Below are 27893 nucleotides of genomic sequence, written 5' to 3' on the forward strand. Positions count from 1 at the left end.
TAGTCTTTTTACCTACTTAATCCTCTGCTGCCTTCACTATTTCATTCCTCAAAGCTACCCCTTCTTCTACTGTATTTGTTTCCCCCATTCTTGTTAATCGTTCCCTAATGCTCTCCATGAAACTCTGTACAACCTCTGATCTGTCAGTTTATCCAGGTCTCATCTCTCTAAATTCCTACCTTTTTGCAGTTTCTTCAGTTTTAATGTACAGTTCATAACCAACAGATTTTGATCAGAGTCCACATCTGCCCCTGGAAATGTCTTAAAATTTAAAACCTGGTTCCTAAATCTGTCTTAACATTATATAATCTATCTGACACCTTCCAGTACCTCCAGGCCTCTACCATGTATACAACCTTCTTATTTCTTAAACCAAGTGTTAGCTATGGTTAAGTTATGCTCTGTGCAAAATTCTACCAGGCGGCTTCCTCTTTCATTCCTCACCCGCCATTCCATATTCACCTTCTACGTTTCCTTCTCTTCCATTTCCTACAAGCGAATTCTAGTCACCCGTGACTATTAAATTTTCGTCTCCCTTCACTATGTGAATAATTTGTTTTATCTCATCATACATTTCTTCAATCTCTTCATCTGCGCAGCTAGTTGGCATATAAACTTGTACTACTGTGGTAGGCGTGGGCTTCGTATCTATCTCGGCCACAATAATGCGTTCACTATGCTGTCTGAAGTAGCCTACCCGCATTCCTATTTTTTATTCATTATTAAACCTACTACTGCTTTACTCCTATTTGATTTTGTATTTATGACCGTGTATTTACCTGACCAGAAGTCTTGCTGCTCCCGCCACCGAACTTCACTAATTCCCACTATATCTAACTTTAACCTATCCATATTCCTCTCTAAATTTTCTAACCTACCTGCCCGATTAAGGGATCTGACACTCCACGCTCCGATCCGTAGAACGCCAGTTTTCTTTCTCCTGATAACAACGTCCTCCTGAGCAGTCCCTGCCCAGAAATCCGAATGGGGGACTATTTTACCTCCGGAATACTTTATCCAAGAGAACGCCATCATCATTTAACCATACAGTAAAGCTGCATACTCTCGGGAAAAATTACGGCTGTAGTTTCGCCTTGATTTCAGCCGTTCGCAGTACCTGCACAGCAAGGCCGTTTTGGTTAGTGTTACAAGGCCAGATCAGTCAATCATCCAGACTGTTGCTCCTGTAACTACTGAAAACGCTACTGTCCCTCTTCCAGAATAACACGTTTGTCTGGCCTCTCAACAGATACCCCTCCGTTGTGGTTGCACCTACGGTACGGCTATCTGTATCGCTGAGGCACTCAAGAGTTGTCAGTGGAACTAACGCAAACTGCGCACACAACCTGATAAACACTTGTACGAAGACCTGTACGATACCTAACAGTAACTAAGCACGCGAAGACAAATCGGGAGTCGATGCGGCACACGCACACAGCCGAACGATAGGCGAGCCAAACCGCGTCGTCCGGGAGGACAACCGACCGACGATCCCCCAAGACCGTGGCCCGACTCAAGTGATGAACGGCGGCAATGGTTGGGCGAGCCATGTCGACGCAGACCTCACAGCTCCAACCCGACTGCGCTAGTGCCGCGTTGCAACTCCGCGACTAGCAGGTCCGGACTGCGCTCCAGACAAGTTCCAACTGACTCGCGACCCGAACTCGCCACTTACGACAGACAACGACCGGGAAATAATAGCAATCGAGCAAAGATACTACGAGAGGGGATATATCGATACGCGCTGCTAGAGCTGGTCACGGTCAGGGATAGCTGCAGTCAGTGAAATTAGTAATTTAAATTAACGTAATGAGGTGGAAGTACGTTAAAAACAGGGCATAAAATACATGATGGCGGGAACACGAGCCACGCACGGCTCAGTCCGTTTGACTTTTTACACCTCTGTGATACTGGCCTCGTCGTATTTGACGCTATGGTTACATTCGAGGTTGTGCTCGGCGACAGTTAATTTGTTTAGCTGTTTTAGTCGGGTGTGTTGTTGATGCTCCTTATGTCTTTTCTCCCATATACACCATTTGCTCTGCATTTCACGACGTATCAGTGAGGGATCTGAAAAATAGAAAACTATCAGAGGGTGTAGTCAGGCTCAGAAATTTAACTTGGCAACAATAGTGGCCTGAGAACAGTAGTAGTTCAGTCTGGTTGGAGTCCAAGCGGCGAATATACTGTAACAGCAAAACTCGCAGCACTGAAGAAGACGGCTGGGTTGGTCGCAGAAATACTGTGTATAAAATGGAAACAGCAGTTCGACAAAGCACTAATTAATCACGCTGATAAAATCTGGGACAGGTGAAGAGAGTCCATTGAAGGCGTATAAGAGGAGGAAGATTTGACTGATTTGATAGAAGAAGAAAATGGTATCGATTTATAGGATATAGGGGAGCCAGTATTAGAATCAGAATGTAAGAGAGCTATGGAGGATTTAAGACCAAACAAGGCAGAAGGGATAGATAACACTCCATCAGAATTTCTAAAGTCATAGGATAAAGTGACAACAAAATGCTGTTAACGTTGGTGTGTAGAATGTGAGCGTGTGGCGACATACCATCTGACTTCCGGAAAAATATCCACACAATTCTGAAGACTGCAAGAGCTGACAAATGCGAGAATTATCGCAGAACAAGCTTAACAGATCATGGATACAAGTTGCTGACAAGAATAATATGCAGAAGAATGGGATGGAAAACAGAATGTTTCACATGAACATCAGTTTGGCTTTAGGTAAGGTAAAGCCACCAGAGGGACATTTCTCATGTTGCGTTTGGTTCAAAAATGTTCAAATGTGTGTGAAATCTTATGGGACTTAACTGCTAAGGTCATCAGTCCCTAAGCTTACACACTACTTAACCTAAATTAAAGGACAAACAAATACACCCATGCCCGAGGGAGGACTCGAACCTCCGCCGGGATCAGCCGCACAGTCCATGACTGCAGCGCCTGAGACAGCTCGGCTAATGCCGCGCGACTTTGCGGTTGGTAATGGAAGCAAGAGTAAAGAAAAAATTAAGAAATGTGTATTGGATTTGTCGATCAGGAAAAGCAATATGTTCGAAATGCTGAGAAAAATTGGGATAAGCTATAGGAAGAGAAAGGTAATGTACAGTATGTACAAGAGCCAAGAGGGATTAATAAGAGTGGACGACCAAGAACGAAGCCCTCGTATTAAGAGTAAAAAGGGTGTAAGACAAGGATGTAGCCTTTCGCCCCCTACTGTTAAATCTGTACATCGAGAAAGCAATGATGGAAATATAAGGAAAGTTCAGGAGTGGAAGTAAAATTCAAGGTGAGCCGGCCGCGGTGGTCTCGCGGTTCTAGGCGCGCAGTCCGGAACCGTGCGACTGCTACGGTCGCAGGTTCGAATCCTGCCTCGGGCATGGATGTGTGTGATGTCCTTAGGTTAGTTAGAACTACTTAAACCTAAGTTCTAGGGGACTGATAACCAAGGCAGTTGAGTCCCATAGTACTCAGATCCATTTGAACCATTCAAGGTGAAAGGATATCAGTGATAAGATTGGCTGATGATACTGCTATCCTGAGTGAAAGTGAAGAAGAATTACATGATCTGCTGAACCGAACAAACAATCTAAATGAGTATAGAGTATGGGTTGAGAGTAAATCGCAGAAAGACGGAGATAATGAGAAGTATTAGAAATGAGAACAGCGAGAAACTTATCAGGATTGATGGTCACGAAGTAGATGAAGTTAAGGGATACTGCTACCTAAGCAGCAAGATGACCAATGACGGACCGAGCAAGGAGGACATAAAAAGCAGACTAGCACCGGCAAAAAGGGCATTCCTGGCCAAGAGAAGTCTACTAATATCAAATATCGGCCTTAATATGAGGAAGAAATTTCTGAAAACGTAAGTCTGGAGTACAGTATTGTATGGTAGTGAAATATGGACTGTGGAAAAACCGGGACAGAAGATAATTGAAGTATTTGAGATGTGGTTCAAAATGGTTCAAATGGCTCTGCGCACTATGGGACTTAACACCTGAGGTCATCAGTCCCCTAGAACTTAGAACTACTTAAACCTGAGTAATCTAAGAACATCACAACATCCATGTCCGAGGCAGGATTCGAACCTCCAACCGTAGCGGTAGCGCGGTTCCAGACTGAAGCGCCTAGAACCGCTCGGCCACACCGGCCGGCCTGAGATGTGGTGCTGCAGCGAATGTTGAAAATTAGGTGGACTGATAAGGTAAAGAATGAGAAACTTCTGCGCTGTTTCGGAGAGGAAAAGAATATGTGGAAAACACTGATAAGGAGAAGGGACAGGATGATAGGACATCTGTTACATGAGGGGATGACTTCCATGGTACTAGAGGGAGCTGTAGAGGGCAAAAACTCCAGAGAAAGGCTGGAACTGGAATACATCCAGCAAATAAGTGAGGACGTAGATTGCATGTGCTTCTGTGAGATGAAGATGTTGGCAGAGGAGAGGAATTCGTGGTGAGCCGCATCAAATGAGTGACAAGACTGATTACTCAAGGAAAAAAAAGAATAATTCTAGGATGTCACAGAAAGTGGTCAGTTCAATCGAACTGTTGATGTTCCTGCCCTTCCTATCGTACAGGATCAGGAAAGGGTTTACGACCCGTTGATTATTAGAAACGGAGCGCGGCACACGACTGAATTGACGAAGTCGGTGGTACCGATGCAAAGGATCAGTTACAGAATTAACGTTAACAGACTTCAGAAAGTGACGAAAAACGTGTATCTGGACGGCTGGTCGGGGATTTGAGCCTATCCCGGAGGAAGTGGGAGACAGACTGCAGTTCCGCGAAACGCCCGCCTTCGTGAGAATGGTTCCACGACCAGCGCTACAGGTGGACGGGTTGTGCGCGGCTGTGGCCGCCTCGTATTCCAGCCGTCAGCCGCCGCGTTCCGGCTGAGCGCACTCGAGCGAGCGCCGAGGACTCGGACCATTCACACGGCGCAGAGCCGCGGATGGGCGGAGTCCAGTCACGTAGCGCTACAACACGACACAGCACGTTACACGTTGCACAACTCCCACCTGTGGCCAGCCGTAGAGGGCGCTGCTGTTTCGTCACGCAGTCCTGACCACCCACCCGCGTACTTAGCCCCTCTTGTTTACTGACAACTCAGCTCTACATACACATTGTACGAGGATGGTTTGATAAGTCTGAAACACTTTTGTGTTTTCATGGTTGGTGAGCTTGATCATTCCAAGGATCGTATAAGGAATTCAACAATGTACCGCCTATAGTTCATTGATAACAACCATCTGAATTGGTGTGTGTCGACTGCGGCTAAAAACGGAGGAAATTTACACTACTGGCCATTAAAATTGCTACAACACGAAGATGTGCTACAGACTCGCAATTTAATCGACAGGAAGAAGATGCTGTGATATGCGAATGATTAGCTTTTCAGAGCATTCACACAAGGAAGGCGCCGGTGGCGACACCTACAACGTGATGAGATGAGGAAAGTTTCCAACCGATTTCTCATACACAAACAGCAGTTGACCGGCGTTGCCTGGTGAAACGTTGTTGTGATGCCTCGTGTAAGGAAGAGAAGTGCGTACCATCACGTTTCCGACTTTGATAAAGGTCGGATTGTAGCCTATCGCGATTGCGGTTTATCGTATCGCGACATTGCTGCTCGCGTTGGTCGAGATCCAATGACTGTTAGCAGAATATGGAATCGGTGGGTTCATGAGGGTAATACGGAACGCCGTGCTGGATCCCAACGGCCTCGTATCACCAGCAGTCGAGATGACAGGCATCTTATCCGCATGGCTGTAACGGATCGTGCAGCCACGTCTCGATCCCTGAGTCAACAGATGGGGACGTTTGCAACACAACAACCATCTTCACGAACAGATCGACGACGTTTGCAGCAGCATGGACTATCAGCTCGGAGACCATGGCTGCGGTTACCCTTGACGCTGCATCACAGACAGGAGCGCCTGCGATGGTGTACTCAATGACGAACGTGGGTGCAAAAATGGCAAAACGTCATTTTTTTTTTTTTTCAAATGAATCGGCATCATGATGGTCGCATCCGCGTTTGGCGACATCGTGGTGAACGCACGTTGGAAACGTGTATTCGTTATCGCCATACTGGCGTATCACCCAGCGTAATGGGATGGGATGACATTGGTTACACGTCTGTCACCTTTTGTTCGCATTGACGGCACTTCGAACAGTGGACGTTAAATTTCAGATGTTACGACCCGTGGCTCTACCCTTCACATGATCCCTGCGAGACCCTACATTTTAGCAGGATAATGCACGACCGCATGTTGCAGGTCCTGTACGGGCCTTTCTCGATACAGAAAACGTTCGACTGCTGCACTGGCCAGCACATTCTCCAGATCTTACAAATTGAAAACGCCTGGTCAACGGTGCCAAGCAACTGTCTCGTCACAATACGCCAGTCACTACTCTTGATGAACTGTGGTATCGTGTTGAAGCTGCATGGGCAGCTGTACCTGTACACACGATCCAAGCTCTATTTGACTCAATGCGCTGACGTATCAAGGCGGTTATTACGGCCAGAGGTTGTTTTTCTGGGTACTGATTCCTCAGGATCTATGCACCCAAATTGCGTGAAAATGTAATCACACTTCAGTTCTAGTATAATATATTTGTCCAATGAATACCCGTTTATAATCTGCATTTCTTCCTGGTGTAGCAATTTTAATGGCCAGTAGTGTAGTTTCGAGCTATTAGTAAACATCTTCATTTGAAGGGTTGGACTGCTTCACAAATCAAAACAGAATTGCATGAAGTTCAAGCAGTCTGCGCACCTTCATTGAACACCATTTACTGTTGGTTTAATAAATTTAAATGTGATCGGACAAGCACCGGAGACGAATTTCGCTCTAGCCGTCCAATTGAGGTCACCACAAAGGAAACATTCACAAAGCCCGTGATATGGCAATGCAAGACCGCCGATTAAAAATTTGAGAGATTGCTGACACTGTAGGCATCTCAACTGAAAGACTGCTTAATATACTGCTTGGAGAACTGGCTACGAAGAAGATACGTGCGACGTGGTCGCCCCGATTGCTCACAGTATCCCAAATGCGCTTCCGGCACTACATTTCAACACAATGTCTGGTGTTGTTTAATCATACTCTACAAGATTTCTTGCTCCGATTTGTGACTGTTGATGAAACCTTGATCCAGCATTGTAGTGTCTAGGAGGCCTGCATACTCGTTTCACTAGACAACAATCAAGCAAATCAACTAATGAGTTTTATTGCGATAAAAAAATTCATTTACTTAATTTTGGGAACCAAACAGATGTGTCGCAAGGGCGCCGGCCGCGGTGGTCTTGCGGTTCTAGGCGCTGCAGTCCGGAACCGCGGGACTGCTACGGTCGCAGGTTCGAATCCTGCCTCGGGCATGGATGTGTGTGGTGTCCTTAGGTTAGTTAGGTTTAAGTAGTTCTAAGTTCTAGGGGACTGATGACCACAGATGTTGACTCCCATAGTGCTCAGAGCCTTTTTTTTTTTTTTTTTTTATACAAAATAATCAGTCTTCTTCACTATAGACAATCCCAAACCTGTGCTACATAAAGAGTACAAGCGAAGTGACGAGCGTTGAAGCTGCTATAGAAGTCGCTAATCTTGAAGCTGCTATTGTATGTTCAAATATAGTTCAAATGGCTCTGAGCACCATGGGACTTAACGTCTGAGGTCATCTGTACCCTAGAACATAGAACTACTTAAACCCAACTAACCTAAGGACATCACACACATCCATGCCTGAGGCAGGATTCGAACCTGCGAGCGTAGCGGTCGCGCGGTTCCAGACTGAAGCGCCTAGAACCACTAGGCCACTCTGGCCGGCTGCTATTGTATGTGCCGTCACCATTCGGTCGCGGCTATTACGTTCTCTTCACGTAGGGGCCACTGCTGTCGCGTTGTTGTCCTGGAGGGAGGTACGATCAGCGTGCGATTGGCTGACTTCATCTCACAGCCTTCTCTGCTTTCGTTCCCGACTGGCGTCCCGGCGCTTGACTTCACGCCGTAACTATCATTACACACCACAGTCAAAATGGGAGTCAAAACAATGGACAAAGGCTGGTCAAAGTGCACTGATGGAGGCAAAGAGCATTTCGTCAGCTGGCAAGGCAATGGCCACTGTATTTTTGGGATTCCCAAGGAGTAAACCTCTACCTCATAGATTGATGGGAGAAAGGTACTACCATAATTGGACGCTATTATGCTTGGACGCTGAATCGTTTGAAATTTTCGTTTCCTGAAAGATGGCCGAGACTTCTACCAGGATAATGCATCAATGGAGAGACGTCTACAGACGTTAAAGTAACCTCTGGCGTGCCACAGGGGAGTGTTATGGGACCATTGCTTTTCACAATATACATAAATGACCTAGTAGATAGTGTCGGAATTTCCATGCGGCTTTTCGCGGATGATGTTGTAGTATACAGAGAAGTTGCAGCATTAGAAAATTGTAGCGAAATGGAGGAAGATCTGCAGCGGATAGGCACTTGGTGCAGGGAGTGGCAACTGACCCTTAACATTGACTAATGTAATGTATTGCGAATACATAGAAAGAAGGATCCTTTATTGTATGATTATATGATAGCGGAACAAACACTGATAGCAGTTACTTCTGTAAAATATCTGGGAGTATGCGTGCGGAACGATTTGAAGTGGAATGATCATATAAAATTGTTGGTAAGGCGGGTACCCGGTTGAGATTCATTGGGAGAGTCCTTAGAAAATGTAGTCCATCAACAAGGGAGGTGGCTTACAAAACACTCGTTCGACCTATACTCGAGTATTGCTCAGTGTAGGATCCGTACCAGATCGGGTTGACGGAGGAGATAGAGAAGATCCAAAGAAGAGCGGCGCGTAACCGTGATAGCGTTACAGAGATGTTTAGCAAACTCAAGTGGCAGACTCTGCAAGAGAGGCGCTCTGCATCGCGGTGTAGCTTGCTGTCCAGGTTTCGAGAGGGTGCGTTTCTGGATGAGGTATCGAATATATTGCTAGACGCTACATATACCTCCCGAGGAGATCACGAATCTAAAATTAGAGATATTCGAGCGCGCACGGAGGCTTTCAGACAGTCGTTCTTCCCGCGAACCATACGCGACTGGAACAGAAAAGGGAGGTAATGACAGTGGCACGTAAAGTGCCCTCCGCCACACACCGTTGGGTGGCTTGCTGAGTATAAATGTAGATGTAGACCACACATGAGCGATAACAATGGCGAAAGTGCATGGACTTGTCTTTGAAATGGTTCCTGATCCACCTTTTTTACCAGACTTAGCTCCAGGTGACTTCTTCCTGTTTCCTAACTTGAAATCTCGACTTCTAGGAACAAATTTTCATCAAATAAGAAAGTGATACATGCAGTCAAAGAGTATTCTGCAGAGTTTCACAGAACCTATGTCTCACTTGGGATGAAAAAGTTATAGGATTGTTGGACCACGTGTACATCCCTCAAAGGAGATTGTGTCGAGAAAGAAGTAGAGTCGTTCACGAAACAAAAATTTTTCTTGCCTCTTTACTAAACTTATCAAACCACAGGGTGTATCGTAAACTGTTGTATAAGGAGGTCACGTCGCCGAGGACAGTACAGACAAAATACTTCCCTAAAATTCGGCCCTTTACTTCCAGTCGTGCGTATTTTCTTGGTAATAACTTTTTCGGGTATCTAAACACTATCAGAAAATTCAGTGTCACATTCGCTTAAAAGTGCTTACAAATACGCAAAAAAATTAAGACTCTTGAAAAGGTGACCAACAGAGAGATAATTAAATATTCAGTATTCTAAACTATTAAGCCAAAAATCATAAAAATTCATTTAAATTATTTGATTGTCTTCAGTGAGTCCCATAACATTAGTTTTCCTGCTGTGAAGTGCGTGGCAAGGGGTTTTGTATTGTACTGTACAAGGTGAATCAAAATTCTCGCACACAGCGCGATTCTTTGCATGCTAACAATACAGAAAGTCTCAATTAAAACTCGTTCTGTGCATATTTTCGGCATAAACGGTCGTCAAAGAAAGGTAATCTGGCATCAATGTAATTACGTGCACGGATTGACCATGGTTCCACAGTGTATAGCTGTGCTGCAAAGTAAGCGCACTGGGAAGAATTTTTCTTTAGAATATCAGAGTCTGCACATTCATTTATGGGCTTAGATGTAATCGATGGACCAAACAGGGAGGTATACCGGAAACTGGGTTCGAATGCTGCTGATGTAGTGATGAACAATAAACTCTGACGATGTGCAAATGAATTTTTTGTGGTTGCAGCGGAACTTCCTAGGATACAAGAAGCAGGGATGGACCAAGGAGGAGAGGGGATTCTGTTTCCATTGTACTTTGGGTTAAGGGGTACAACTGAAGAAAAGGGAACCAACGTTGTTAATTAGCCAGAAAACATGGAAGGGTGCAGTGTGTGGCAGAAACCAGAGTAATCACATAAAAGCACAGGGAAATAACGTCTTTAGAAGTGAAATCAATAAAAACAGTTGTGCTCTCATATATGTATTGGTATTAAATAATCCACGTGTTTTGTATGAGATCTACTGTAAATGACGTACAACGATTATGAAGCCAGATTCCATATCAGTCAGTGTAATATTAGAAAGTAAAATTAGACCTAGACCTGCTATCTTAGTCATATACTCCAGTATTCTGACGCAAAGCTTTATCCACAGCGCCAAGTTAACAGCACAGGTGAAAACTATTGATAAAGAGTGGAGAGTTACCAAACTGCGTTTCCTCGAGGACCATTCTGTACCAAAAATTTAGGCAGGACAAAATTTCGCTACGGACGTTTATGAACTATTAGTATGCCAAGGATCACGCTGTGGCTTGCAAATGTGCAAATAATGGTTCACCCGGTGTATTACGATTTCTTGCAGTTACATTTACGGGTAGAATGAGAGCAAGGAATGAATGATTCAGTGTCTTCCACCGTGGTCTCAGGGTGGGATAGCGGGAATAGAGGTGTAGCGGTTGAAGCGGGAACTTAATGGGGTTGGGGTTTGTCAACCGAATAGCGAGGGACAGGAATGAGGTGATAAAAATTTTTTGCGAAGAGTTTGGACAGCGGAAGGGAGTATAAATCAGAATTTCAGGATTAGATTATTTTGAAATCGTTACTACAAGTGACAGGAATATATTTAGCTAAACGGTATAGTTTTCTTCAAATAAAAGTGCTTATTAGGTGAGGAACTTTGGATCAGGTCGGGGTTACACAAATGAATGTGTCGCGTCGTAAGTTCGGCGAATTAACGAGGTAGAATACATCACTTGGGTGGAATCGTGATTGTATTGAGATTTTGTGGAAGGGAAGATCGTTGCTAATAAGTTTGAGAGAATGTTTCTCGAGTGAAGTTAAAGATAATTGGTTAGTGGAACGGGACATGTTGGGACCAAATATTGTTAGTCCGAAGACACGATGAAGTTGTTAAACTTGTGGCTGGCGCTGATCAGGCTGGTACCGATGTATCCGGTGTGAATGCAGCTTGGGATGACGTCACAGTGAAGCTCACGTGGCGTCAGCAGTGGTAGTAGACATGCGACGTAAACTGGTGTTACATTGGCTGCAAAGGGGAAGTATAGCGGCTTTGATGGTTGGGGAGGATGGGGGGACGGTGGTGGTAAGTTCCTACGGCACCAAACTGCTGAGAGCATTGGTCCCTAGGCTTACAAACTACTTAATCTAACTTTAACTTGCGCTAAGGACAACACGCACGCATGCCTTATGGCGTATACAAATCTACGACGGGGGGAGCGGCGGGGTTGCGCACGAACCTTGACAAGGCTGCCCAGACCGCGCGGAGCGGCCGTGGGGAGAGGGTGCACGCTAATGGCATTGTAGGTGGGAGAGTTAGAAGGGATTGAATGAACACAGGATAAATGTATGCGTGGTTACAGAAGTGGAATAGAGGCGCATATAAATTACTTTGTCCGTAGAAAGAAGAGAGGCTATGTAACATACGCTCTCGTCTATTGTTATGGATGGAAGTTGAAACACTCCCTTACTGTACCACCATTGACTGGTGAATAATACCCTAACTGTTTAGAATACTCTGACAGTGTGCAACTGATAAAGGCTGATTGGTTAATATTTGCGCGGGGGTCGTTTCGTATCAAAGCCAGCAAACCTAATTAGGATGTCAGGTAGCAATAGTCGGTACATTACTTTGTTGTCAAGGTTCTATATATATTTTCTAAACAGCATGAATGAGGCAGTTACTCCCTTGGTCTGACAAAATAATAACGGTTGACTCATCACAGGTCGCCTATTAATACGAGGGCAGTTCAATAAGTAATGCAACACATTTTTTTCTCGGCCAATTTTGGTTGAAAAAACCGGAAATTTCTTGTGGAATATTTTCAAACATTCCCGCTTCGTCTCGTATAGTTTCATTGACTTCCGACAGGTGGCAGCGCTGTACGGAGCTGTTAAAATGGCGTCTGTAACGGATGTGCGTTGCAAACAACGGGCAGTGATCGAGTTTCTTTTCGCGGAAAACCAGGGCATCTCAGATATTCATAGGCGCTTGCAGAATGTCTACGGTGATCTGGCAGTGGACAAAAGCACGGTGAGTCGTTGGGCAAAGCGTGTGTCATCATCGCCGCAAGGTCAAGCAAGACTGTCTGATCTCCCGCGTGCGGGCCGGCCGTGCACAGCTGTGACTCCTGCAATGGCGGAGGGTGCGAACACACTCGTTCGAGATGATCGACGGAACACCATCAAACAACTCAGTGCTCAACTTGACATCTCTGTTGGTAGTGCCGTCACAATTGTTCACCAGTTGGGATATTCATGGTTTGTTCCCGCTGGGTCCCTCGTTGTCTAACCGAACACCATAAAGAGCAAAGGAGAACCATCTGTGTGGAATTGCTTGCTCGTCATGTGGCTGAGGGTGACAATTTCTTGTCAAAGATTGTTACAGGCGATGAAACATGGGTTCATTACTTCGAACCTGAAACAAAACGGCAATCAATGGAGTGGCGCCACACCCATTCCCCTACCAAGAAAAAGTTTAAAGCCATACCCTCAGCCGGTAAAGTCATGGTTACAGTCTTCTGGGACGCTGAAGGGGTTATTCTGTTCGATGTCCTTCCCCATGGTCAAACGATCAACTCTGAAGTGTATTGTGCTACTCTTCAGAAATTGAAGAAACGACTTCATTGTGTTCGTAGGCACAAAAATCTGAACGAACTTCTCCTTCTTCATGACATCGCAAGACCTCACACAAGTCTTCGCACCCGAGAGGAGCTCACAAAACTTCAGTGGACTGTTCTTCCTCATGCACCCTACAGCCCCGATCTCGCACCGTCGGATTTCCATATGTTTGGCCCAATGAAGGACGCAATCCGTGGGAGGCACTACGCGGATGATGAAGTTATTGATGCAGTACGACGTTGGCTCCTACATCGACCAGTGGAATGGTACCGTGCAGGCATACAGGCCCTCATTTCAAGGTGGCGTAAGGCCGTAGCAATGAATGGAGATTACGTTGAAAAATAGTGTTGTGTAGCTAAAAGATTGGGGAATAACCTGGTGTATTTCAATGCTGAATAAAACAACCCCTGATTCAGAAAAAAAATGTGTTGCATTACGTATTGAACTGCCCTCGTATCATCACACGCCAATATTCTTCATGTAACACTGAATGCACAATCTTAACTGAAATAGAAATCGTTGGTGGCCGGCTCGGTTGTCGCATAATCTCGGTGCAAAATGAACAGTTAAACATATCAACAAATCACTCAGTTAATGCCATTTACGTACTTGCTGGAGGTCAGACCCACTGCGTTGGGTGACGCACACAGCCGTTAAACACTTGTAAATGCGGTCAGCCGTCCCGCCGAAATCCGCCCTGTTCCCTTCGCAGCCAACAACTTACTTACTCGGAGTCTCAAAACTGACTACTTGGCCGCACCGGGCGGTTGACTATCTATAGTACCTACTGCGACCTGCGTGAGGCAAAGATATGTCGTACTCAATACGTAAGGGACGGTTGACCCCTTACAAAGTGCACATGCGTTATCGGTGTTGAAGCAACTTACTTAAGATATGAACGGCTATAAATTAAAAGGTCGCTACCAACCGAAGCAGTTATTTACATACAAAAGATCAGGCCGAAATGGAAAATTTTCCATGTCTGCATAATCATCTACATTAATTCACTCAAGTTAAGCAAAATCAAATTACGTGATCAGACTGTAAACTACATGCGTGACATACGGTATTGCTTTCCTACTAGCACAATGGTTCAAATGGGTCTGAGCACTATGGGACTTAACTTCTGAGGTCATCAGTCCCGTAGATCTTAGAACTACTTAAACCTAACTAACCTAAGGACATCACAAACATCCATGCCCGAGGCAGGATTCAAACCTACGACCGTAGCGGTCTCGCGGTTCCAGACTGTAGCGCCTAGAACCGCTCGGCCACTCTGGCCGGGCACTAGCACATTTATTCTTAAATTCACGTATGAGAAATACGGTGAAACATCGTGACTCAGTAACTGGCTGGTGTCAGAAAATGACACATTTCCACGTCACATTAAGAAACGCAACTTTTGCATTTAAATTGATCGTACCGGAGACGAAAGCAGAGGAAAAGCAATTCTCAGCTTAATACAATCAAACTGCATCCACAGAAATTCGGAGAGACATAAACTATCATCAAAGCATAAAATTACGGCAAAGAGATTTATACCGACTGCAACAAATTTTCTAATACAAGATGCGGGAATCTGCGCTCACAATTTACGAGGGTTGTCCAGAAAGTAATGCGCCGCATTTTTTTTCCTTGGCCCAGAAGAATGCTATGAATGCGAAACATTACGTATGTATTATTTAAAGTCTCCCTAGTGAGCGCGTCAAGTTTCCGTCACTTCAGACGGATAGTGCAGCTGCAGGCCAGTTTCAAAATGGCGTCTGTAAGTGATGTACATTGCAAGCAACGTGCAGTCATTGAATTGCTCACTGCAGAGAAAGAAACAGTGGTGAATATTGACAAACGATTGTGCAAAGTCTATGGACCTTCTTCTGTCGACGGAAGTACAGTTAGTCGCTGGGCACGAAGGGTGAGGTAATAAGAAGGCGGTTCGGCGGAGCTCCACGATTTGCAGCGATCCGGGAGACCATCCACGGCTGTCACACCTAACATTTTGCAGCGAGGTGGTGATGTCATTCGCCATTAAAGGATGCCATTCATGGAAGGCATTTTGAGAACGATGAGCGGATGATTGACACAGTGAAGCACTGGCTCCACCACCAGGACAAGGACTGATACCGACAGGGCATAGAGGCCATTGTTTCGCGCTGGAGGAAGGCCACAGAACGGGAAAATAGGGTGTGTAGATAAAACGGCATTCTTTCGTGTGTGTGTAATTCTCCTTACGTTACATAAAGAATCGTTGAAGAAAAGAATGCGGTGCATTACTTTCTGGGTAACAGTCGCATGTGAGGAAAGGGAAAGATCACGTGGACGAAGAAATCACTCAATAAAGAGTACACGACCACAAAGATTAGATTAAATCATGAAGAATGGCCAATTGATAAAGGTCCCTCTGGTTCATGTAACACATGGTCCCCACAAACATAACAGGTTACTAAAATCCCTCAAAACTACGAAACTAACGTAAGGTTATGTTTATTGAGTGTAACAAGGATCAGAGTTCAAATACAGAAACTACAGTTGAGAGCTCATTGAACGAGGAAGACGTAGAAATATATGTAACTAAGCGTACATGAAAATCGGTACATCTAAGCACTTACTAACATGAGGCACGTAAAGACCCATAAATCAGACTAGAAAGAATCACTCGTACACGAAGACTCTTTTTCTCACATTCACACAGGGTATAGATCGCCGTAACTTCTCCTAATCCCTATGATATGCAGAACAATCCCCACGGCAGTGTTCCAAAGGAACGGAGCAAACCCAGAATACTCACTAAATCGAAACCTCGAATAGTCCCTAATATTAATAAAGCATGATACTTCTAAGCATCATGGAAAGAAAGAGAGAAAAAGTTTGTTAGGCTGAATAAATTATTCATTCATAGCTACTTTACAGTAGCAAGACCGCATTTAAGAACGAGGAACCGAATTCACCAAGAGCCAGTGGCAAAGTGCCTTCCTAGAGATAGCACCCAGAGAACCATTTGAATAAAACGGAAGGAACAGAGGTGTCGTTTCCGCCACGAACATAACAAGCAGACAAGAGACGAACATTGAGGACAGACCTCTTTGCCCAGGAGAAGTAGTACTACATTGGTTATCCTGTACCCCACAAGACGAAAAGCAACTAGTCTGCCACACGCTTTGTAAACCCGAAAAGACACACATACTATCTCATTCTTTCACACAAATGGCAAGGAAAAGGAGGAAACATGGTAATATAGGCTGCCATTACATAAATACGGATGTGGATTACATAGGATACGTAGCTGAATTGTATAGTTCATGAAAAATCTAATGTAAAGCATAAGTTGTTTGTATCTAAAAGCCAGATTATTACTGAATTTATATCAGTGCCACTGTTCAGTTCTTCTGGGTGTGTCTGAAGTAGTACACCGCGGACTAGCGGTTCAGAAAATGAGGTGGGAACCAAAGAAAACTGGTCACATAGAGTATAAAATGGGTCTATACAGACGTTTCAGGTGTTTGCTGTCTAAGTTCCAAGTGCGGAAAAAGGTGGATGAAATCACTTTCCCACGATATTTGAACCACGTCTGTAGCAGATCTAACCCAGTGGGGCATGAAGGCGAACTGAGCATCAATGACGTGCGCGCGCACGCGCTACTACTACTACTACTACTACTACTACTACAACACGTCAGAGTCGTATTGGCTCGCGAGTGGTGGCGTACCTAATTCAGAGAGATCGAGAGAATGTGCTGCCCGAGGCAGCAGGCGAATATCTCTGTGGGTACGTACGATACCGCAGTGTCTGTGTTATTCAGAAGTGCAATGCCAAATTTCTTCGAACATGCCTGCTTGTCTGAAGGAACATTGCATCGTATTTGTGAGCGACAGACACACTGCCGTATCGTATTTGTTCGCCAATGATGGGTAAGCGGATTTCAATTAAAATGTATCCGATTTACAGGAATATACAGTACGTAATGAATGTACGAGGGTAGGTTGTAGACACTTGGCTGCCGACGTACAGAAATTTGGATCTGGCCGTGATGCGTACTCAGACACCGTAACAGTAAGGCGACCTCTCGCGAGAAGCGGGAGATAGGGATCAGGACTCGGTCCAGCACAAATTTTCAATAAAGCTGATGGATGTCCATATACACAACTGCCAGTACATCACATTTACCTCTGTATGGAGGTCAGCACAAGCAATTCATTACAGCCCTGCTTCATCGTATTGAAAGACAGCACCACTGTTCTTAACAGATCAGAAATGTAATGACCGCTGTCCAATTTACCGGATTTGCGAAACAGAGGTGTCCGTTTTGTGTACAAAAAGGTATGCCTTAACATAACGCCTGTTGCTTGATTTGTATGGCGACGACGAATGAAATATGGAAACGGACATTCTCCTCGTTTGCCTTCACCAAAGGATGTCCAACGTGATGCTGTGCGCAGAACCGTTTCGTCGTTGGTCGCGTCACTGTTTGCCGCCTCTGCATCCCCGTCATTCGGACGTCGCAACTGTGGTCGCCATGCCGAAAATGGGTAGTGTTATGCATGTCGGCGCACTCTGCTTGTGGAAACTTTGCTTCCTGCAAACCAGTCCTTTCCCTGACTGAAGGTCCGTAACATGACTGTCAAGTTAAAAATACATTGAAGAGCCAAAGAAACTGATATTGGCATGCGTATTCAAATACAGAGATATATAAACAGGCAGAATACTGCGCTGCGTTCGGCAACACCTATATAAGACTAAAAGTGTTTGGCGTAGTTACTGGATCTGTTACTGCTGCTACAATGGCAGGTTCTCAAGATTTAAGTGAGTTTGTTATAGTCGGTGCACTAGCGATGGGACACAGCATCTCCGCGGTATCGATGTAGTGCGGATTTTCCCATACGACTATTTTACGAGTGTACTGTGAGTACCAAGAATCCAGAAAAACGTCAAATCTCCGACATCGCTGCGGCCAGAAAAAGATCCGTCAAAAACTGGACCAACGGCGGCTGAAGAGAGTCGTTCAATGTGACAGAAGTGCTACCCTTTCGCAAATTGCGGCAGATTTCAATGCTGGGCCATCAACAAGTGTCATCATGAGAACCATTCAACGAAACATCATCGACATGGGCTTTCGGAGCCGAAGGCCCACTCGTTTACTTTTGATGACTGCACAACACAAAGCTTTACGCCTTGCCTGGGACCATCAACACCGATATTGGACTGTTGATGACGGGAAACAAGTTTCCTGGTCGGACGAGTCTCATTTCAAATTTTATCGAGCGGCTGGACGTGTACGGGTATGGAGACAACCTCATGAATCCATGGACCCTGCATGTCAGCAGGTTACGGTTGAAGTTGGTGGAGACTCTATAACGGTGTGGTTCAAATTGTATCGAGCGGATGGACGTGTACGGGTATGGAGACAACCTCATGAATCCATGGACCCTGCATGTCAGCAGGTTACGGTTGAAGTTGGTGGAGACTCTATAACGGTGTGGTTCAAATTGTATCGAGCGGATGGACGTGTACGGGTATGGAGACAACCTCATGAATCCATGGACCCTGCATGTCAGCAGGTTACGGTTGAAGTTGGTGGAGACTCTATAACGGTGTGGTTCAAATTGTATCGAGCGGCTGGACGTGTACGGGTATGGAGACAACCTCATGAATCCATGGACCCTGCATGTCAGCAGGTTACGGTTGAAGTTGGTGGAGACTCTATAACGGTGTGGTTCAAATTGTATCGAGCGGATGGACGTGTACGGGTATGGAGACAACCTCATGAATCCATGGACCCTGCATGTCAGCAGGTTACGGTTGAAGTTGGTGGAGACTCTATAACGGTGTGGTTCAAATTGTATCGAGCGGATGGACGTGTACGGGTATGGAGACAACCTCATGAATCCATGGACCCTGCATGTCAGCAGGTTACGGTTGAAGTTGGTGGAGACTCTATAACGGTGTGGTTCAAATTGTATCGAGCGGATGGACGTGTACAGGTATGGAGACAACCTCATGAATCCATGGACCCTGCATGTCAGCAGGTTACGGTTGAAGTTGGTGGAGACTCTATAACGGTGTGGTTCAAATTGTATCGAGCGGCTGGACGTGTACGGGTATGGAGACAACCTCATGAATCCATGGACCCTGCATGTCAGCAGGTTACGGTTGAAGTTGGTGGAGACTCTATAACGGTGTGGTTCAAATTGTATCGAGCGGATGGACGTGTACGGGTATGGAGACAACCTCATGAATCCATGGACCCTGCATGTCAGCAGGTTACGGTTGAAGTTGGTGGAGACTCTATAACGGTGTGGTTCAAATTGTATCGAGCGGATGGACGTGTACGGGTATGGAGACAACCTCATGAATCCATGGACCCTGCATGTCAGCAGGTTACGGTTGAAGTTGGTGGAGACTCTATAACGGTGTGGTTCAAATTGTATCGAGCGGATGGACGTGTACGGGTATGGAGACAACCTCATGAATCCATGGACCCTGCATGTCAGCAGGTTACAGTTGAAGTTGGTGGAGACTCTATAACGGTGTGGTTCAAATTGTATCGAGCGGATGGACGTGTACGGGTATGGAGACAACCTCATGAATCCATGGACCCTGCATGTCAGCAGGTTACGGTTGAAGTTGGTGGAGACTCTATAACGGTGTGGTTCAAATTGTATCGAGCGGATGGACGTGTACGGGTATGGAGACAACCTCATGAATCCATGGACCCTGCATGTCAGCAGGTTACGGTTGAAGTTGGTGGAGACTCTATAACGGTGTGGTTCAAATTGTATCGAGCGGATGGACGTGTACGGGTATGGAGACAACCTCATGAATCCATGGACCCTGCATGTCAGCAGGTTACGGTTGAAGTTGGTGGAGACTCTATAACGGTGTGGTTCAAATTGTATCGAGCGGATGATTCCATGGAGTGTGCATTTCAGCAGGTGGAGACTCTAATGGTATGGGTCGTGTGCAGTTCGAGTGATACTTCTAGACACGACTCTGACAGGTGATACGCACCTAAGCATCCTGTCTGATCGCCTGCATCCATTCATGTCCATTGTGAATTCAGACTGATATGGGCAATTCCAGCAAGACAATGCGATATCCCACACTTATAGAATTGCTACAGAGTGGCTCCAGGAGCACTCTTCTGAGTTCAAACACTTCCACTGGCCACCAAACTCCCCAGACATGAACATCATTGAGCATGTCTGGGGATGCCTTGCAACGTGCTATTCAGAAGAATTCTCCACCCCCTCTTACTCTTACGGATTTATGGATGGCCCTGCAGGATTCATGGTGTTAGTTCCCTCCAGCACTAATTCAGACATTAGTCGAGTCCACGCCACGTCGTGTTGCGTTACTACACAGTATTAGGCAGGTGTACCAGTTTGTTTAGCTCTTCAGTGTATTTTACAGCATCGTGTATTGCGTACAGTATGGTAACAGTTCGCAGATGATGATTTATTTTTATCAGTATGACAATGCATCCTGTCATAAAGTAGTCTCCGTGAGGCAATGATTTGCAGACAATAACATTCTTCAAACTGACAGGCCATTGCAGAGGCCCGACCTGAATCCAGAGAACACCTTTGGTACGAGTCATAACATAGACTTCACATCAATATCTTGTCTGGTTTGGGATCTTAAGGAAGAATGGACTGCCATGCTTTCATAGACTTTCAGAAACCTTGTAAGTTTTAAACAGGCTTCTAGTTCGTAATTAGGAAACGGTATGTGTACTAAACCTGTCGCTAACAATGTGAAGACAAGTACTTTTGAACACTAACAGGTCTGTGCAAATTAATCTAAAACGCATTTATCTGTAAATGAGCCTATATATGAATAACGGCATAACAGAATATACTCAGAACGACTATGTCATGAAATATTTAGACGCAATGACTGTCACGTAACGTAAATGTGCTCTGTTATGGAAAACGCCAATCTGTTGGATTGAAATAAAATTTTGTTGATCAAAATTGTTTCTATTATCCTCATAACATGTTCATTTAGGCCCTAAAATATATTCTTGCCTTGCCATGGAAAAATCGGCTCTGCTCTGCTGAAAGTAACCACTGCGCGGCAGTTTGACTTGTTAACTTATTTTATTTTACGCTGTTTTCATTATAATTAAACTCCTCTTCTTTTCCTGAAAACATTATTCGTTGTATACGCAATAGCGCAAGGCGTGACAGAGCAGGTTGATTATTTGTGCAACGAACAACTTACATCGGAAGGAACACACAGGAAGTGTTATGAAGAAGGCTCACCAAAGACTGCATTTTAGTACCAAGGCCGCGCGGGATTAGCCGAGCGGTGTCGGGCGCTGCAGTCATGGACTGTGCGGCTGGTCCCGGCGGAGGTTCGAGTCCTCCCTCGGGCATAGGTGTGTGATTGTCCTTAGGATAATTTAGGTTAAGTAGTGTGTAAGTTTAGGGACTGATGACCTTAGCAGGTATGTCCCATAAGATTTCACACACATTTGAACATTTTTTTTTCTTACCAGGAAACTTAGAAAATGTAACAGCTACTAAAGACATTGCCTACATTACACTTGTCCGTCCTTCTTTAGAATAATGCTGCGTGGTTTGGGGTCCTTAGCAGATAGGATTAACGGAGTACATAGAGAAAGTGCAAAGAGGACACCACGTTTTGTATCATCGGGAAACAGGGGAAAGAGTATCACTCAAATGATACAGGATTTAGGGTGGACATCATTAAAACAAACGCTTTTTTTCTTCTCACCAAATTTCTCCTCCAAATGCGAAAATATTTTGTTGACTTCGACCTTCATAGGAAGAATCGATCAACATAATACAATAAGGGAAATAAGTACTCGCACAGAAATAGACAGGGTGGTCCATTGATGGTGACCGGGCCAAATATCTCACGAAATAAGCATCAAACGAAAAAACTACAAAGAACGAAACTCCTCTAGCTTCAAGGGAGAAACCAGATAGCGCTATGATTGGCCTACCATATGGCGCTGCCATAGGTCAAACGGATATCAACTGCGTTTTTTAAATGGGAACAGACATTTTTATTACATATTCGTGTAGTACGTAAAGAAATACGAATGTTTTAGTTGGACCACTTTTTTCGCTTTGTGATAGAGGGCGCTGTAATAGTAACAAACTTATAAGTACGTGGTATCACGCGACATTCCGCCAGTACGGACGGTATTTGCTTCGTGATACATTACCAGTGTTAAAATGGACCGTTTACCAATTGCGGAAAAGGTCGATATCGTGTTGATGCATGGCTATTGTGATAAAAATACCCAACGGGCGTGTGCTATGTATGCTGCTCGGTATCCTGGACGACATGATCCAACTGTCAGGACCGTTCGCCGGATAGTTCAGTTATTTAAGGAAACAGGAAGTGTTCAGCCACGTGTGAAACGTCAACCACGACCTGGAACAAATGATGCCCAAGCAGGTGTTTTAGCTGTTGTCGTGGCTAATCCTTAGATCAGTAGCAGACAAATTGCGCGAGAATCGGGAATCTCAAAAACGTCGGTGTTGAGAATGCTACATAAACATCGATTGCACCCGTTCCTTATTTCTGTGCACCAGGAATTGCATGACGACGACTTGAACGTCGTGTACAGTTCTGCCTCGGGACACAAGAGAAATTACGGGACGATGACAGATTTTTTGCACGCGTTCTATTTAGCGATGAAGCGTCATTCACCAACAGCGGTAACGTAAACCGTCATATTATGCACTATTGGGCAACGGAAAATCCACGATGGCTGCGACAAGTGGAACATCAGCGGCCTTGGCGGGTTAATGTATGGTGCGGTATTATGGGAGGAAGGATAATTGGCCCCCATTTTATCGATGGCAATCTAAATTGTGCAACGTATGCTGATTCCCTACGTAATGTTCTACCGATGTTACTACAAGATGTTTCACTGCATGACAGAATGGCGATGTACTTCCAACATGGTGGATGTCCGACACACAGTTCGTTTGCGGTTGAAGCGGTATCGAATAGCATATTTCATGAAAGGTGGATTGGTCGTCGAAGCACCATACCGTGGCCCGCACGTTCACCGGATCTGACGTCCCCGGATCTCTTTCTGTAGGGAAAGTTGAAGGATATTTGCTATCGTGATCCACCTACAACGCCTGACAACATGCTTCAACGCATTGTCAATGCATGTGCAAACGTCACGGAATGCGAACTACTCGCTATTGAGAGGAATGTCGTTACATGTGTTGCTAAATGCATTGAGGTTGACGGACATCATTGTGAGCATTTATTGCAATAATGTGGTATAATCACGCTGTAACAACATGCGTTTTCATAAATGATAAGTTCACAAAGATAGATGTATCGCATTGGAACAACCGAAATAAAATGTTCAAAAGTACCTACGTTCTGTATTTTAATTTAAAAAACCTACCTGTTAGGAACTGTTCGTCTAAAATTGCGAGCCATATGTTTGTGACTATTAAAGCGCCATCTATTACAAAGCGAAAAATGTGGTCCAACTAAAACATTCATATTTCTTTACGTACTACACGAATATGCAATAAAAATGGGCGTTTCTATTTAAAAAAAACGCAGCTCATATCCGTTTGACCTATGGCAGTGCCATCTAGTGGGCCAACTATAGCGCCATCTGGTTTCCCCCTTCAAGCTAGACAAGTTTCTTTCTTCGTAGTTTTTTCGTTTGCCGCTTATTTCGTGAGATATTTGGCCCAGTCATGCAATGGACCACCCTGTATAAGTGTTCGTTTTTTCCGCGCGCTGTACGAGATTGTGTGAAAGTGGTTCGATGAACCTTCTGCCAGGCACTTAAATGTGATTTGCAGAGTAGATGGAAAAATTGTGTTCATTAATATTAACACTAATGATCTAAACATCTCCTGTAAACTGACTCATTCCACATAATTTTGATAAAAGAATCGTTCAAATGCTCTACGGAACATGTAACTAACTCCGCCTTCCTGTTGCCACAGGCGCCATCACGTACTGCCACCTGGTGGTGGACGGATTCGCTCAGCAGCTGCGAGAACGTCGCCGGTCCCGGTTGGCTGCGGTCAACTGCGAGAAGTCCTGGGACTGATGGCGCTTTCGTCCGTGCGGATCGTCTGAAGGCGAGCATCGCGAAGGGAGGCTGCTGGCTGCACGCAAAGTGTCACGACACAGCTGTTTACTGTCGCCTGCCTGGCCCGACCTCGGCGCTGCTTCCGTGATGGTGCGTCGAGACGAGTTCCTTAACTCATACCAAAGTAACTTTTCCACCCCCACCTTTCACTCCCAAACTCATTTTTGGGGCCTACTCTCTGCTGATCGTTCTCCTGAGGAAAAGGAAGTTCATTGTATGAACGACAACATAAAATGACAAACTATGTACTTATAGTGCAGATATTAATGACAACTAGGAGTGAGGAGAAAGCTTAGTTTCCAGATGGTGTCGTGCGTGTCATTGCTGCCGTGTTAGTAACGTGAATACAATGAACTGTTTCGCAGTGAAAATAACTGCCGGTACCAGCATACGATATTTTCAACTGTTGAACACCGTGCCATTTTAATCACACCTTTGCAGACCTCCTGTGGAAACGTGATTTTCTTCAGCAAATACCATGTCTCTCTGTGCTTGCTTCTAACTGTCCCTCTATCCCTACTGTCTTTTTTGTTCAATGATTGATATGGAGTGACGTGTGCGGTTGTATTGTGTATGAAAAGACCAAAAATAGCGCTGCATTGTGACAATTGTGGACTTAGCTGTAAGAAATGCTCAATTGTTCCGCAGTCGTATTACCTGAACGTATCTGTTGATGCAAAGGAAACGTGCTACCGACACAGGAATATACATGATGCAGGACCATAAGAAGCTATATAGTCTTAGTATTAACGTGATGTTTTATGTATACAGACATTGTTACTGTTGCCTGTGACAATACTGAATTAAAAAATGACACTTAGATTTGATTAGTTTTTATCTAGAGATTAATCAACGCCTCTTAAATAGCACCACTATCTAGCATCAGTGAAGAAATTAGAAGTTACATGTAAACACAAGCACCTGTAGCACTGCCTTTATTCTGTTGTTCTGTTTTGTGCGAAATGTGCAGCTGTAAGATGTAAGTCATTAAAAAATAATTGATTTCTCTTATTAATGCTGAGCAGACATAGAATCTAACATCTGGCAAGCACAAATAAGCCTTGGGTATAATGCGAGGCCTTTTGAGTGTCTCAGTACAGTTATTAATAAAAATAAATATCCTGAATGAGAAAGCGATCATTGCAAACTTTTGTGAATAAAGCTTTCTACATCGCTTAATGTGTTTCTTTATTTAGAAGCAGTTCTCGGCTAGTTCTATGAGTAGATCAAAAGGTACAGCTTGTAAAACAACGTTTAGTGGCAGGTTCAATAAAATCCACGCCCAGTCTTCCTGATTAAGGCATATTCCCTGGCAACATAAAGTCCTTTCCAATCCACGATTCAAACCATGGATTCAGTGCGGAAAGGACCTTAGCAGTGGTATGAGACCCTCACGTTGAGCAGAGTCTATTTTTATGAAATGCAGAATATGAGTTGGCACTTTTTCACTATTACAGCTCAAAGGTCAGATGGTCCATAACAGTATTTTCGCTACTGAAGAAGCTGCAAGTAATAAGATGTATTATGAAATCCTTGAGATATTACTACTCCTCGTTCACAAAAGAGAATTAAGATTTCTTACTCATAGCCACATTGTATACACACAAAGTTGGTGTGCTTGATGCTGAGATAGAATAGTAGGAGAACATTAATTCGCCTCTACCAGTTACGACGACTTGTTAAGCTTTGTAAGAAACGATCATCTCAAACACACAATTACATGCAATAACTTCACATGGAACACACAAGCCATAGTAACAGTGGTATAAATAAATTTGTCCAGCATGCAAGTGACATCAATGTATCATTTAATAACTTCCTTCTTCATAGTTCCGCTTTAGATGCATATGAAAAATTCACAATTCACTTGTGTACATTAGTAAATGTATTTTCTAATTTGTAAAGTTTGAATTAAATATAAATATTTATAATTTGTTATGATTTATACCCATATGCATTCATTTCTGCATAGAATTACTTGTTTTTTATGCCAAATTATGTCATTGTATTCGTATTACAGGAAATGATCTAAATTTGAGCTACCATTTACTTTTTAAGTCGTAATTCGCATTTTGTTGAAAACATATTCTAGGACATTGCAGTAAACCATACTCGGAAGCGTCCTACTTTAAAGCATTATGATGACACATAACGTATTCTTACCTTCTTTCTTATTTTCGGTTTTAAAAAGTATTGGCAAGTTGACACAACTTAGAGGTGTGGTCTAAAATTAGTGTAATTAAAAAAAGAGATGTCATTGAAAAATTGAAACATTTTGTAAATTAGTTGAATATAATGACGTATTTTAGTTAATAATTCACTGTGGTTTATCAAAATATGTGATCATATAATGTAAAACATTCTACTCACTTGACAAAAGTCTTAAATGTTTTTATTTGCTCCTGCCCCACAGATGTGTGTTTACATGTTACGCATGACACACAACACACAACTCCCATGCACGTCATCACTTAAGATTTCCTTTACAAACGTACATTCTATGTCATCAGGTCTGATTTGTTTTCTGCAGTAGGGAGTTCAAAACCACTGAAGTCGTCATCAATGAGTGGCATGGTCGGTTCGTCTATCAGTGACTCATTTGAGCTGTCTTCAATTTTTCTTTTCTCCATTTCCATTTGTATTTCTTTTTTAATTTTTCTCAAACTTAACTTTCTTGGATGTGATTGCAAGCACTTTTTCGAAGTTAAGTTTATTTTTCACAGCGTTTCGTTTCGAAGGAGAGTGGAAATTTTTCCTTCAGTAACAAGCTTTTGTAGCACTGGTTTTAAGCAGTGACAGTTGTCAGGACAGACGCTGTGGCTTTACATGATTTTTTGATTTTTGTTTTGTTTGCCGTACGAACAGGAGCAATGTCTTAAGGATGAGAGCCGATGAGATTAATAAATTGAAGGTGTCAACACGTCTGATGTTCCCAACATACTCTTACCGAAGTGGATAGGAGGTCTTGAGAAGGCTGTTTCCATAGTAACATAGTTACATCGCTGACTGCCTGAATCGCCTTGGTCATTGGTCATTTATTTCGTTCCATTTCTTCCCATTTTCCCTGCGGGATATACTTTGTTTTGGATTTGCTGTGTCGTCCAGACAAGACACAGTCAGGGCAAAAGCACCACAGGGGCAAAGATGCGAGCTGGTCCCAGTGACATAGAGACTCGCCACTTGCGGGAGTCCACCAGCGCCGCGGAGGATGAAGATATCGACTTCGCCTCCGCCAACTGCCGACTGGGTACAATCCGCCAATGATCGGACGACAACGAACAGAAGTCTACTCGGAAGATAGAAGAGCAGCTCTCGGTCACTTAGTTACAGATCTTCCTCCAGGACTGACTTAGACAGGGAACGTCGTTTAGTGAACTCTTAGAAGTGAACAGACAGTTGTAAATTACATTTGCTATGTACTGTGAAGTTTACATACGATTATTTGCACTCAACCATTGAGGCCTTTTTTTTTTTTTTTTTTTTCATTATTTGATAAGTCACAAAGATGTGTAAACCTTTTTAACTAATTTGTGTTACTTTAATACTATTTTTTTGGATTGTCGTAGAACCTTCGTTCTCCTATCCCGTTACGTGATCTTGAGGTATAGTT

At 44.1% G+C, this 27893-nt stretch overlaps 1 protein-coding gene across 1 annotated transcript in view; it reads left to right on the top strand.

Moving 5' to 3' along the window:
* LOC126456522 (uncharacterized) overlaps nucleotides 1–26125 on the top strand; it is a 145467-nt gene extending 119342 nt beyond the window's left edge. Inside the window, exon 7 of the mRNA XM_050092271.1 lies at nucleotides 24135–26125. Within this exon, the coding sequence (XP_049948228.1) occupies nucleotides 24135–24241 (107 nt within the window). The 3' untranslated portion in view covers nucleotides 24242–26125. The remainder of the gene's footprint in view (nucleotides 1–24134) is intronic.
* Nucleotides 26126–27893: the final 1768 nt, after the last annotated feature.

The sequence above is a fragment of the Schistocerca serialis genome, chromosome 2, assembly GCF_023864345.2.
Source record: "Schistocerca serialis cubense isolate TAMUIC-IGC-003099 chromosome 2, iqSchSeri2.2, whole genome shotgun sequence".
Classification (NCBI taxonomy): Eukaryota; Metazoa; Arthropoda; class Insecta; order Orthoptera; family Acrididae; genus Schistocerca; species Schistocerca serialis.